Source organism: Crocuta crocuta, unplaced genomic scaffold (assembly GCF_008692635.1).
Source record: "Crocuta crocuta isolate KB4526 unplaced genomic scaffold, BGI_CrCroc_1.0 scaffold61, whole genome shotgun sequence".
Lineage (NCBI taxonomy): Eukaryota > Metazoa > Chordata > Mammalia > Carnivora > Hyaenidae > Crocuta > Crocuta crocuta.
Genome location: NW_027528369.1, coordinates 11578139 through 11592114, shown reverse-complemented (window position 1 = coordinate 11592114; position 13976 = coordinate 11578139). Strand labels below are relative to the sequence as shown.

General features: G+C 56.7%; 2 protein-coding genes across 8 annotated transcripts in view; one reads left to right on the top strand and one right to left on the bottom strand.

Annotated features, from left to right (window-relative positions):
- Positions 1-6: 6 nt before the first annotated feature.
- Positions 7-2799, top strand: LOC144223420 (5-hydroxyisourate hydrolase-like). Of its 3 annotated transcripts, none has more exons than XM_077754165.1 (4): positions 7-106; positions 681-820; positions 2006-2141; positions 2531-2799. In XM_077754165.1, exons 2-4 carry the CDS (start codon positions 690-692, stop codon positions 2618-2620), a joined length of 357 nt encoding a protein of 118 aa, XP_077610291.1. In that variant the 5' UTR covers positions 7-106; positions 681-689; the 3' UTR covers positions 2621-2799. The 3 variants fall into 3 exon arrangements, with proteins under 3 accessions (XP_077610291.1, XP_077610290.1, XP_077610289.1); XM_077754164.1 differs by having other exon boundaries at positions 7-111; XM_077754163.1 differs by lacking the exon at positions 7-106 and adding an exon at positions 224-303.
- Positions 2800-2937: 138 nt separating this feature from the next.
- Positions 2938-13976, bottom strand: part of DRC4 (dynein regulatory complex subunit 4) — a 62150-nt gene continuing 51111 nt past the window's right edge. For 4 of the 5 annotated variants that reach the window (XM_077754157.1, XM_077754159.1, XM_077754158.1 and 1 more), the window contains 7 exons: positions 12345-12399; positions 11254-11459; positions 10556-10723; positions 9995-10081; positions 7405-7614; positions 4696-4761; positions 2938-3191 (listed from right to left, as the gene is read on the bottom strand). In XM_077754157.1, the coding sequence (XP_077610283.1) occupies positions 3042-3191; positions 4696-4761; positions 7405-7614; positions 9995-10081; positions 10556-10723; positions 11254-11459; positions 12345-12399 (942 nt within the window). In that variant the 3' untranslated portion in view covers positions 2938-3041. Of the gene's footprint in view, positions 3192-4695; positions 4762-7404; positions 7615-9994; positions 10082-10555; positions 10724-11253; positions 11460-12176; positions 12313-12344; positions 12400-13976 lie in introns of those variants that run through there. The other variant, XM_077754161.1, reaches the window with a different exon arrangement.

Genomic DNA, 13976 nt, shown 5'->3' with positions numbered 1-13976 from the left:
GTGCGCCCCCGTCGCGCTGCCGGAGCTCCGCCGCTAAGCCTCCTCCAGGTGGACACCGAGGTGTAGCCGCCGCCCTCCCCGCCGTCGGGACGCGCCCCCCACCTGGGTTTGGTCCGACACGTGGTCTCTGGGTCCTGGGAGGGGCCAGGGGCAGGGCAGGGGAGGACTCGGGGAGGTGCCTGCGCCCCGGGACAGCCGCTCGGGACCGCCGTTCTAGGGGTGGTGGACGTGGGCCGCTCGGGCATGAGTTCGGGGGCCGCCCCGCGGCTGCGAGCGCTCCAGCGACACCTGGGCTCCTCAGAGGTAGGGCGCAGACCCGGACCCCGGGCTCCTGGCTCGCTGTGGCCTAGGGGCTACGGCCTCAGGTGACCCATGAGCCAGGGGACAGAGCACCGACTGGCTGGAGAAGGCCGTGCGGAGGGGGCCGTAGCGGGGCTCGTGTGCGGGAACGGGGGACAGGCCAGCACTGTTGACGAGCCGGTGTTCGGTGTGTTAGCGCCACAGCCTCACGTGGCCGACTCCGCAGTTCCAGCGCGCGCGCACGCACCGCCCCTCCAGTCCCCAGGGCAGCGGGGACTCTGTTCTCCGGGGCTGTTGACTCTAAAGCCCCTGTCTCTATGCCAGTGTGGACGCAGGGCTGGGCCCCACACACTCATTTCTGTCCCCCTCTCGTGGCTCAGGGCAGAGGCATGGAGCCGGTCAGCAGCCCGCTGACCACGCATGTGCTGGACACTGCCTCAGGGCTCCCAGCCCAGGGCGTCTGTCTCCGCCTGTCCAGGCTGGAGGACCATGGCCAGCAGTGGATGGAGCTGAGGAAGAGGTAGGTTTGAGGAGTCCGGAAGAATCCAGATGGCCAGTAGGTGTGGGCACTGAGGGTGGATGGCAGTGCTGACCACCATGGTACGGTCCCCTCAGTGCTGGGGCCAAAGAGCACAGTGGTACAGCCCCACAACCCCAGTGCCTACTGGGCCAGGGGCCAGGGTTCGTCTCTCCCGGAAGGCAGGGTTGGCTGAGGCCTGAGGTGTAACCTGAAGACCTCACTGTCACCGTGATTAACAGGTAACCTTGTGCCAGGCAGAGCACTGAACACTTTTCTTGTGTTCTTCTTCTCACTACAGCCTGTGGGCAGGCACCATAATTACCCCTTTTATAGATGGAGAGACTAAGGCAGCAAGAGGCAGGTAAAAGCCAGGCGGCTCAGCAGGCCCTGCCCCTTGCCCCAGGCTCCCCTGGCGAAGGCCCAGCCCAGGCCCTGCCCTGTAGCACTTGGGCTGCTTTGTGAGCCTCTTGAAGGAGGCAGGTTCCTTCTGGTGGTGGAAGTGGGTGGCTGGGCCCCAAAAGTTCAGGGCCTGAGGTCATGGAGCTCATCCCCCCTCCCTTCACGAAGCTGGGGTTCTACGTTCTGGAAAGAATGTGTGGAGTCCTCTGCAGGGTCCTAGAGACCCATTCCCAGCTTCTCGCCCATAAGCTGTGTGGGTACGTGCTACTCCTTCCAGTCACAGGACACATGGGAGAACTTTCCAGACATGACTGGGGACTGATCACTGAGCAAAGCAACAGGCCCTCAGATCCCTCCATTCAGACACTTGGTACAGCTGGAAACAGGCCACCATGAGGATGGGGGTTTGGGGACAGTTACTCATCCAGAAAGCACACACAATATATCACATGAAGAGGGCAAGCTATCAAACAGTATGAATAGAATAATCCATTTTAGAGTATTTTTCTAAGTTTATGAGTAAGCATAGTTATGCACAGAGAGGATCTGGAAAAATATATGCCAATATAAAGGGATTGTTGCTCATAGAATCGATTTTTTTTCCTTCTCTGCATCTGTGTGTTGAAGTTCCCTAAGAAGACAGTGCAGTGGTGTCCCCGAGCTGCCCCAGAACCAGGCCCTAGAATGTGTCCTGCCGCAGGGCATTCCCGGGGACTCGGGTTGTGGAGGCGTCTGGAGCGCCAGGCGGGGGTGACTCCTCACTTCCCCCGACTCCATTCTCCGCAGCTACACCGACTCGGATGGCCGCTGCCCGGGGCTCCTGCCACCAGGCCCGATGAAGGCAGGCACCTACAAGCTGTCCTTTGACACTGACAGCTACTGGAAGAAGAGGGGGCAGGAGAGCTTCTACCCATACGTGGAGGTGAGGGCCGGGGGTGGGCCAGGGGGCGCAGGCCTGTGATTCACCCCGCCCCCCCAACCTCTCCCTGGGAGGCGGCAGGCAGTGAGTTCACCGGCTTTGAGCTCCGAGAAGAAAGGTGTCCAGGGATTTTACTACAACACACCCGTCCCTGCCCTGTCCCTGCGTAAAGCTGCGGGGGGCAGGGCCAAAAGTGACTCAGCCCCTGTGGACAGAAGCACTCACCTGACCCTGTTCAGGGTGGATCCTGATCCCCAAGCCAAGGGCTTTCTGCGGGGGAGGGTTCAGCCCTGTGCGCAGCCCTCACCGTTTTCCGGTTCTCCACTGGCTTCAGCTGGCCCTTAGGGCCCCCAGCCCCCTCACTCTGTTCCGGTGCCCTCTCTGCTTCTCAGGTGGTTTTCACCATCACCAATGAGACCCACAGGTTCCATGTGCCCCTGCTGCTGAGCCCATGGTCCTACACCACGTATCGCGGGAGCTAGTGGCCGAGCCATCGCCTCTGGACAGCTGCTGGCCTGTGAGCATCAGTCCCATCCCCGTAGCTCACTAAGACACCCCAGCGGAGGGCACCAGCTCACACTCCCTGGGGGAGATTCTGGCCCCCAGTTTCCAGTAGCAGCTGAGTCTCCGGCATCAATAAAGTCAGTGCTGGCATCTGCAAGGCTGCTGCAGTCCCTGGGCTCCTCTGGTGCTGCCTGGGCCAAGGTGGGAAGGAGGGTAGCCGGGAAGGAGGTGGTCAGGGCACCATGGGCCCCGGAGGTGCCTCTCCTCCACACAGCCAGGCAACAGGACACACAGCAAATGTAGAAAAACTTCATTTGCAGACAATACAAATCGAAAAAACAAACCGCTCCTGTCCTTGGTGAGAGAGAGTGTCATCCAGGCATAAGTCCCGGGCAGGCGCTATGTTGGGGTGCCCACAAGGCCCGCGGGACCCTGGCCCAGTATCTGCCCAATCACGGCCGTCTCCAGAGGCTTGAAGCCCACGTTGTCCAGAGGGATCCCGAAGGCCAGGAGCTTGGCCTCGTAGGTGCGCAGCAGGTCATTGTGAGCCTGTGGGGTCAGAGCAGCATCAGAGGAGGGGGTGGAGCCACACCGAGGGTGCCTGTGGCCCAGGCCCACTCAGCTCTGGAGGATGCAGGAGGGTGGCGGTGGAAAACCGTCTACAGCTAACCTTTACCAACGGCTCACGGTACGCCACGCCTGACCATAAGCACCTCTGCGTACATAACGCAGGTACCCACAGTGGGAGATGCCGCCATTATTCCTGTTTCACAGATGCGGAAACTGAAGCAGAAGATACAGACTCAGAGCAGAACTGTAGTTGGAACATGCTCCGGACTCCTTGCCAGGCATTTCTCATTCAAATCGGTCATCCTTGATTTCCTGGGCATGACCTTCCACGTGTATATGCCCGCGCTGACCCTCCCTGCCTTGTGTGCTATGTCCTGCCCTGGGCGGAGAGAACAGAGGCCCTCCATCCCCCTAGGATGGCTGAGGTCTGGGCAAAGTCCAGGCGGGGCCAGCACAGGCAGGGCTCCTGCCCCCCACTCTGGAAAATGGGCATCTTTTAAAGAGTTAACTGCATTGGATTAGTTTGAAGGGTTTGAAGAATTGATGCACATGAAACGCTTGGAGGCCGGCCTGACCTCATCCTCACCATTATCAAGAAAAAGGTGCTGGTGCTTGGAGCTGAGATTTAAAGGGTGAACTCAGGCCAGGCTCCAGACAGAACTTAGGGGCTAGGTCCTGGCTCTTCCCCTTTTCTGGGGGACGGACCTCCTGACAGATACACTCCCCTGGAACTGAGCACACCGATAGATGGCCCTGATTTTGTGCGTGTAAGTATCAGGGGATGCCGGAGCATATAAGGCAAGTGTCCAGATGGGCAGGGCCGAGGAAAGGCTCAGGGAGATCTGGTCACCACGGAGCCCAGCGCTGGTGACAGGCATTGTCTCCCTGCTGGGGTTCCACACCCCAGGGTGCACCAGCAGATTTACAGGCTTCTCTGAGTCCCACTCCTGGAGTGGCTGTTCAAGGCAAATGTTACCTGTAGGCAGCACTATGTCTGCGTTTCCCACAGGCAAGGCCGAGGCAGAGCTGTGGGCTCAGCCATGGAGGCGTGAATACTGGGTAGAAGGGTCAGGGTGCTCCCTGCCACTCCCCGACAGTGGGAGGCCTCCACGCTGCTGCGTGGTTTTGGTGTGGGTAGGGGGTCCTCAGACTTACAAAGGAATGAGAGAAGCTTAGACTTGCAACGGTCTCCTACGTAGAGGAAGCAAAGGAGGCCCATCCAGTCAGCCCAGAGGCCAGGTCAGCAAGAGTAAAGGGTCAAACAGAAAGATGGACAGAGTCTCCCGGACAAACTGCCCTCGTTTACCCACCAGACATCCACCCTGCAGGCCCTGTAAGGAACACCAGTGGCCAGAGCTGTGGGGATGGGACTCAGTCCACACACAGAGTGACCCTGAGGAGGCCCAGACAGCCTCTGGCTGTGTATACCCCAAAGTATAAATGAGCTGGGGCCCTGGGAGAGGGTCACGGAGGCTCCTCATACCTTGCAGACCCGGGCCAACTCATACTGCAAGTCCTTGATGGTGTTGTTCTTCGATTCTAGAACATCCTAAGGAAAGAAAAGTAGATCTGAGTTGGCGCTCGTCTTTGAGCTGTGGCAGACAGGTGACCAGGGGTCTCGGAGCTCCTGCCAGGGGCCTCAGACATCCAGGAAATGGCAGCCTGGCTCCGTCACCGTTGTGCGTCCACACAGGGCACAGCCAGCCAGCACAGGAAAGCCTTCGAAGGAGAAAGGGGAAATATAATCTGCTTCTCCAGAAGGAACTGTCTGGATGGTGGGAAGTGAGGACAAGAGGTGAGAGAGGCCAGGCCGACCGCGGCCCAGGGAGGGCCCCCGAGCCCCTGCCTGCCTCCTGGCAAGCCAGGTAACGGACCAGGAAAGGCGAGAGCTGACATGCTGCCTCCTGGCCCTCAGGCCCAGCTGCAGCAACCAGTGAGGGTGGGCCTGGTTTTATCCCTTCGTCGCGAGTGCTGGCGACACGACCTCCAGCCCCAAGACCAGCCTCCCTTCCCAGAAGCAGAGGCAGGAAAGCCACCCTCCCCTTTCCCACAGGGCCCTCACCCCCTGCCGACCCGTGTTCACAGGGATTCACACGCAAACAAGGACAAGGGCAGAGATGGGCCCCCAGACCCAGGTCCGTGGTGCTGCCAACCCCGACTAGGCCCCTCCTATGTGGCTGCACCAACCCGGGCCCCGGGAGCGTGTCCTGAGCGACTCAGGCCTTACTGGCCCTGCCGCCCACTGAGCCAGGACGTGCTGGTGCCCATAAACAACGACTGGTCTCCTCCAGAAATGGGCACCATGTAACCTTGGACTCCTTAGCCCCTCTTCCATCAGCAACAGGGCCTTTATACCTAGTCAGTGCCAGCTCACCTCCCACCTTTCCAGAGGGTTCTCTCTGATCCAGTCTGCCCCACCCAGAACCTTCCATGGTTCCTCACCAGCCCCAAACCCAGAGGCACAGCCAGCAGCTTGAGAATCACCCCCATCCATCTAGCTCTGCTCCCCTCACCTCAGCCTTGCACTCCCCCCAACACCCAAGCAGCAGCAAGGGGCTCGTAAGTATACAACCAAGTGGGAGCCACAAGCTTCAGGTCAAGGCCAGGCAGGCAGTAGGCCAGGCCACAATGCTTTAAGTAAACATTAGGTGACCTGACACAGAGTTCATCCTCGGGGCCTGGGTGTCATGTGAGCAGAGGGGTTTATGTTCAGCTGAGCTACATGAACAAATCACCTTAAAAATGCTACCTGTGTAGGGACGCCTGGGTGGCTCAGTCGGTTAGCGTCCAGCTTGGTTTTGGCTCAGGTCATGGTCTCACGGTTCGTGGGTTTGAGCTCCACCTCAGGCGCCGCACTGCCAGTGTGAAGCCTGCTTGGGATTCTCTCTCTCTCCCTCTCTCTGCCCCTCTCCTGCTTGCTCTCCCTCTCTGTCAAAATAAATAAACTTAAAACAAATTTTTAAAAACGCTACCTATGCCGTTTCTCAAGATTAAACACAACTGCACAAACAGCAAAGCAGTCTTTAAGCCCCTAACTCAGAAGATCTGTTTGTCCACAAAGGAAGAGCAGAGCCAGACAGGCACCGTCTCTCCTGGAAGGATCTGTCTCTGGGACAAGGTGGCCTCCCCTCACTGGGTCTCTCGATAAAGGCGAAGAGACAGCTGCGCTTCCTGGGGCCGGCGCACCCTGCCTCTGTCTCCAGGGCACCTGAGGGCACGGCGCCTGGGGCTGTCTCAGGCCTGGCAGCTGCAGGCCCCCAGGTGGCCGGGATCCCAGCACAATCACACTGCCTTGGCGGCAGCAGAGGCCCCTTGTCCGGCACCACCCGTTCTTTCTGTGACGTGCCCCAACTAGGCCCAGGGAACAGAGACACAAGGCCCGGCTCCGGGCAGGTGACGTGCCAGGAGCTATCAGGTGTTTGCTTGCTGGGCCAAAGGTGGCGGCTAGTGCCAGGATTCCTCAGCTGACCCCGCCAGCCCATGGGTGCCCAGGCCCCATGTGTCTTGTCTACCGCGGTCCCAGTGCCCCGATGGTCCCAGCATAGAGGAGCACCACAAGGAACTGTAACTCATGGCCGGATAAACGCCCCAGCCTTTGCTCAGACATAACTGCCTGTGGGAAGCCTCCCACGGCGCCCCCGCCACGGAGGTGCATCCACAGCCCTACATTCCCCCGTCCTCACGGCCCAGAGCCCACAGGAGGACATCTCAGCATCCCCGGCAGGCTGGGGCGGCAGGCTCAGCTCAGAGCTCATGGGCTTGGCTGTCCCCCAGGCCTGTCTCTAGGTTTGCCGCCAAACTGCTGGGGCGCGCTGGCCCACGACACCTTGAGAAACCCAGGGCCTGAGAGGCTTAACTAAAGCCATCTTGAGAACTGGATGGGCAGTGGGCTCAGGGCCAGAAGTGCTGAGAGGGGAAGTCCTCAGCAAGACCTGAGCAAATCCGGTGACAGAGAACCTGGGGAGCCCGATGGCGCGCACAGGGCCGTGAGCAGACACCTGCGGCCCCCGTCTGTGCTCCGGCCACAGGAGACCCACAGCCTCCCCAACTCTAACAGGGTCCCCACTGGAACGACGGAGGCTGGATATGCACGCATGAAACAGGCGACCTCCGACCCAGGCTCAGGACACCTGATGGGGGCGAGGACATGAGGCTCCAGCCCAACACCCCCCCGGAGCCGCCTGGGGCCTACCTCCAGCTTGCGGGACACGAGGGTCAGGGCTGCAGGGTCCAGGTTGGAGGCCGCCAGCACCTCATTAAGCTGCACCTCTTTCTTCTCCACAGCAGCACTCAGCGCCTGCAGCTTACGCTCCAGAACCAGGTTCTTGAAGCCCACCTTCTGCTGCACCTCCAGGATGGCTGCGGTGAACTTCCCATACAGTTCATCTCGCTCCTGCTGCACCTGCAAGGGATAGGCTGCAGTGGACAGAGGCCGCCTGCCCTGGGAGCATCTCACTGGTAAGAAGCCCCCTCCCACCTCTGTCCCCGGGCCAGAACATCCCACTGCTGCAGAGTGAACTCCTTTCCCCAGCGCCCACCCACGGATGGGTGGGCCTGTGTGTCATTTACACCGCCTGCCTGCCCGCCCTCTGTGATGGGGCTAAAGGCTTGCAGCCATCCACAATGTGGAAACCATGAGGAAACACTAACTGGACCCTCCTCTGCTAAGGTGTTTCAGGAAGCACTAGGGCACCCTCGTTAGAGCTAGAGAAGCCCCACAGACAGGCCAGGGCCCCGGGTTTGGGCAGTAGGCTCAGGAAAGTCGGCCCTGCTCACCCCTACATCAGAGCCAAAGCATCAAACTCCAGCAAGCAGTGTTGAGGAGTGGTGGCCCTTAGGGATCCACTCCCTCTGCCAGCCCTGGATCCTAGAACACGCCCCACAATGTCAATAAAGAAAGGTCTTCTTTTTCATCTTCTAATTCTCTTACTTTTAACTGAGCACCTTAAAAAAATCAAGACTTTGTGTAAGTATAAAAAGCGAGCACTCCTTAACCCAACATCCCAGAGGCCTCCATGTGAATCCATGGTGTGACTCCTTCCAGAATGTTCTCTACGCGTGTAAAAACATGGCTTACAGCTAGGAAGAGAAAAGGATTACGCTCAAACCCTACAGGACCTTATCCTTCTCCCTGCTGTAGTTTTCCCTAGATTCACTTCAATCAGTCTGTCCCTTTGGTCTTCAAAATCTGCTGACATGCCGACACTCGGTTTTCTGAGGAAACACTGACTTTGGCACATACCACGAATGACACTCAAACAGAAGAGAAGGGGCCAGAGTGTACAGGCTCCAACTCAGGCCTCTGCGGTGAGCCTCCGCTTCCTCCTCCCCAGACACACACCCCTTAGCCAGCAACAGGGGCGCATCTCACTGGGGACTCAAGGGTCCTTCTCCTGGCTGCTCAGCAGCCTCCAGGACCCTCAGAGGCATCTCTGAAGAAGGTAACTCTAGATCTGGCGGGCTGATGAGCTGTTCCTGAGGAATTTGGCGCATTCCATAATCACTGTCTGTGAACACGAATTTCAGTTAGGTGAGAAAAGAAACATAACCTGAACTAACAGAAGTTCGCAAAGATGGAACTGCTCTGCCTGGCATGTGACTGCTCATCGGATATCTCAGAAAAGCACACTCAATGAGACATTTTCCACCCAATCACATCAGCAAGTTTTGAATGAGTGACATCTAGTGCAGGCAGGAAGCGGCCCCCTGGGCACTTTGGGCAGGGTCAGAACTCAGAACAGTGCTCTGTGCAGACTCTATCCAAATGTGGAACACAAACCATTCGGCCCAGCAAGCCACTGCTAGGGACTGACTTTAAAAGAGATGCTCATGGGGCGCCTGGGTGGCTTAGTCGGTTAAGCGTCCGACTTTCGCTTAGGTCATGATCTCGCGGTTCGTGGGTTCGAGCCCCGCGTCGGGCTCTGTGCTGACTGCCAGCTCAGAGCCTGGGGCCTGTTTCAGTCTGTGACTCCCTCTCTCTCTGACCCTCCCCTGTTCACGCTGTCTCTCTCTCTCTCTCCTGGAAATAGATAAAACATTAAAAAAAAAAAAAAAAAAGAGATGCTCACACCAGCACAAAGGTAAACTTAAAAGGAAGACAGTGGCAGCGATGTTTGTAACAGCAAAGGACTAAAACAGACATCTGTCCAGGGGAAGTGGCTGAGTAAAAAAATGGAGCCTTTTGGAACAGAGCCAAACATGGCTGTGCCTCCATACAATCCAGAGACAGCACAATCAAGCTGAGACTTAAAAAAAAGCAGTTTTTAAGGCACGAAGCCACCCCTACATACGGCTGCACAGGAAGAAGTCTGCACAGAGCCCCGGGAGCTGCTACCACTCGCGAGAACCACACTGAACAGCAGGAGGCCCCTCACTTTCACTTACAGACAGCAGGGTTCCAGGACTTCTCTCCAACGTGTGCCTGACAGTTTAGTGCTTAAACACATGTACATACATGGAAAAGATCCTCAGTGCAAGGGGCCAGGTACCTCTCATGTGCTTCAGAGGTGAGCCGGCATGAAAGAATTGGGGTGACAGCCTCCCAGCAGGGCGCCTGCTCTGTGGGACCCTGGGCCTTCTCCAGAACGTGCCACACGGTTTTGCCTCATAAAGCTGTAGAGCATGAGGAGTGGGCAACAGGACTCCCTGCTTTCGAACCTAGAAACCCAGCCACGGCTTTGAGACCTCCCGGAAGTGACGGCAGAGCCAGGGCCACAGGAAGTGTCTCTCCCTGACCGGGGGCCCCAGCCTGCTAGCTGCAGGGCCGGAACGTGTCTGCTCACCTTGAGAAATCGCTGCTCCAGCACCTCGTGTTCCCACTGCAGGTCCTTCAGCTCTTTCTCGGTGACCTTCAATCGTGCTTTTGTGCGCTGGAGAGAAAATGAGGGGTGGAAGACGAAGTATTCAGGACCAGGCGTCCACATAATGCAAGGCCAGAAATAATTGTGAGAAAGAGCTGCCTCAGGGGCACCTGGCGTCTCTTGATCAGGGTTGTCAGTTCGAGCCCCATCCACGGTATAAAGATTGCTTGAATGAATGAATGAATGAATGAATGAATGAATGAACGAACGAACGAACGAACAAATGAACAAATGAAGGGTTGGTTCAAAGACACAAGCAGCTAAGCTCCCACCACGGCAGGCTGGTGGAATACCATCTCCCAGAACATGCAGCAGCTTTACATCCTATCATGGAAGACAGAAGTCAAAGAAGGCAGAGATCCTGCCCCCCATTCCTGTCCTAAAGGCCAAACCCTGCCTGGGGACTCAGGGGACACCCTGATGATGTTCCGTCTCTCCTGAGCCCAGGAGGAAGTGCAGGGAGGGAGGCAGGCAGGAACTCACAACCAGGATCTGTTTGTCCCTCTCATAGTTCCCGAGCTGCTTCCGCATCTCATTCATGTCATCGCGAGCCTTCTGGAGAGGGTCTGCCAGGCGCTTGTTCTGCACGGACACCTCCAGCATCTCCTTCTCGAGGTGGTCTTCCTTCCTGCGCATGTCCTCCATCTGCTCCTGTTGGCACAAGTAAGGCGCAGAAGGGGTTCGGCAGGCGGAGCTGAGGTCTTCAGGGGGGAGAGCCATGAGCCCTCCTGCCCACAAAGGACAGTCCTCAGGACCTAGACCTGTTTTAGTATAAACAGAGTAATTGTGCAGTCTTCACTTATTCTGAACCTTCTAGGAAGGCTGCTTCCACGCACAGTGAGATTACCCTTTCTCAGGACCCCAGGGGCACTCCCCGCTGCGGGAGCCTGGCCCTGCCAGCACCTGCATGAGGCTGACGCCACCCGTGCGGCTGCGCTGGAGCTGCAGTTCCGCATGAAGCGTCTACCTGTCAAATGTGTCCTTTTCATCAGCCCATCGGCGCCACAGTCGGGGCGGCGTCCTGGCTGTGTTCAGCTGCGGGTGTGGAGAGGCTCCGTTATGAATTTCACACGGGGACAACAGAGGAGCACCATCGAATATTTTTACAAGGAGGGAACCGGGCCTGATGGGGCTGAGCCCTAGTGTCTGGGCCCCCGGTCTGGCCAGCCCTAGCGCAGCACCTTGAGGGAGTTGATGAGGGCCAGGTTGTTGAGGGTGATGTCGTTGTAGTAGTTCTTGATGTCCGTGAAGGCCTCTTCGTGCCGCTGCATCAGCATGTTGATCTGGCCATTCTTCCTCTCCTCCACCTCGTGAATCTCAGTCTTTCTCCTCAGGTCAAGTTCATCCCTAAGCATCTTCATTTTTTTATCATACTTGGCCTCAATTTCTGAAAGGCAGAAGCACATACAGAGCAGCTTGGCAGAGGAAGAGGTGGCCCAGTGGCTATAAGAACAGAGGGAACCTAGGGGCACCTGGGCAGCTCAGTCGGTTGAGCGTCCGACTCTCGATTTCTGCTCAGCTCATGGTCTCACGGTTTGTGGGATCAAGTCCCATGTCCGGCTCTGTGCTGATAACGTGGAGCCTACTTGGGATTCTCTCTCTCTCTCTCTCTCTCTCTCTGCCTCTCCCCTGCTCATTCTCTCTCTCTCTCAAAAATAAACATTAAAAAAAAGAAGAAGAATCATCCATGGGACTTCTAAACATGGCCCAGGAACATCAACTGGGAAAGCTGCATACATAAGCTCGGCCAAAACACAGGACGGGTTTTGGTGGACCTCTCTCCATGGAAGCTCACAGATGACATATTCAGCACGCACGCTGCTGTCTGCCCTCCTTTGCCTGTGGCAGGCATTGATAATCAATGTCGGGATTAGGGTTCCCGACAACCGAGTGTCAGCTGGTGCCATGGCTCTGTGGTCATCCAGGCCAGCTCTAGAGCTTTATTAGTAAAGCAGACAGACTTCTCAAATGGGAGCCTCCTCAGGCCAGAAGCCATGGAGAAGACTCTTTTACGAATACTGTCCACGAAATTGAATAGTGGCCACATGCCCCTAGCTGCTGATTTGTGCCAGGAGCAGGGAAGTAGGTGGTAACCACAACCTACCCAATTTGCACGGAAATAAGTTGTTCCGGGATTCTGAGCAGTCCGTCAGCCTCGGAAACTACCACACTTTCTCTCTGCATGTCCAGGCCATTTAGCCTGGTTTCTGTGGCCTGGGCACCAGCCCCAGAGGTAAATTTCCTTCTGAGAGGACGCTTCTGAGAAACTGACCTCGCACTTGCCTCTCGAAGTCATTCCGCAGCCTGGTGACCTCCTCACTGTGCTTCTGCAAAGGCAGAAAAGCAGGTCGTTACTAGGTGACAGACACACACAGAAGCCTCCCCTGGGGCTGGTCCTGTTCCTCGGTGGTATGGAAAATCCAACTCCGTAAACCATGTGCTGTTTCTAGAGCGTGCTGGGTTCCCCTCGTCTCCAAGCTCATGGACCATGCTCAGAATAACGTGGTTTTGGGAACTTCATGTTTCATAATTCACTGTCCTTGGCTAATAACACAATGCCAACAGACATGTTAAACGCTGACCGTGCCTGGCCCTCGCTCAGCTTGCCCGCAGGCTGGAGAGCACTGGCCATGTCTACACGGACCTGCAGGCTCTCTCCAGATGCCTGACGGCCTGCTTCAGCCGTGACACAGAGCAGCGTTAACAACTGTTCTGACAGTTATATATAAAGGTTTTGAATAAACAACTTAGGTTATTTTTTATAGGGTAGTATTTTTGCACAAAGGGGAATTGTGACCATGTAACTATTCCGTATCCAGGCCTCAGGTGAGCACACAGCCTCACATCACTGGATTTTTGTCTGTCGGCAAAGACCAGACCGTTCTTGCCAGAGACCTCACTGTCGGCCTTCACTCCCAAGTTTCGTCCAAGTTTAGTTGAGGGTGTGTTGCCTCCAGGCATGAGGCTAAAGTGTTGACAAAGTCTTCTGAACCCACCGCCAGGAAGAACCTTACAAAATCAAAGTCAGACACATCTTCCCTCTGCCCAAACCTCCAAAGTTCCTCCAACTAAAGCCAGGTCAAAGGCTTGGTCCTAACTGTGGCTTTTGATCCCGACAAGCTCTGACCCATCTGCCCAGCCTCCTTGCCCCCTGCTCCTCCGGGCCTTCACCCCAGCCCATCTCCCAGGCCTTCTCCATAGCTGGCCTCCCTAAGCCTGGCTCAGCCCCTGCTGCCTTCCAGTGTTTGCCCAAATGTCACCTTCTCAAGGAGACATTTCCAGAATCCCTTGTGGGAGAATGCAGTCCTAACCTCAGCCCCCTGCACCCCTCCCTGCACTGCTCTTCCCACAGCATTTATGCCAACGGATGTGCCCCAGGCATCCAACACCTCGTTCTATCTTTTGTCTCCTTCCTGGACCGTCACCCACACACGGACAGTCATTCTCTCAGTCCTGTTTCCTGTATGTCCCCAGAGATCAGAATAGGGTTTGGCACCTTATGGGTGCTCAGCAAGTCAATTTCAACCTCCACCTAGAACCCCAAGCCTCACTTGGAAAGGACGTAAAGGTTAGCCAGGTGCTTATGAACCCAGCTTGCGTGACAAACTGCCATGGCCACCTGGGGCTGGCACACTGGATGCTCTAAGGGTTATATGTGTTTCTAAATGCACCCGACAGGCTCCCTGGGAAAGCAGCCAGGTGTCAGCGACATGTGGACCGGGACCCTGGGCTGGATTTTCCCCTTGGGAAGTCCATTTGTTGCTCAAATCTGAAACAGAATTCTGTACTTGGGCCCCAAATGGAATTTGTCTGTTTTTTCTGTATTTCAGTTAATTGCCAAAATGCTGGAAGCTTCTAGCCAAAATATGACTTCCCAGTTAACCCGAGTCATCAGGAGCGGCGG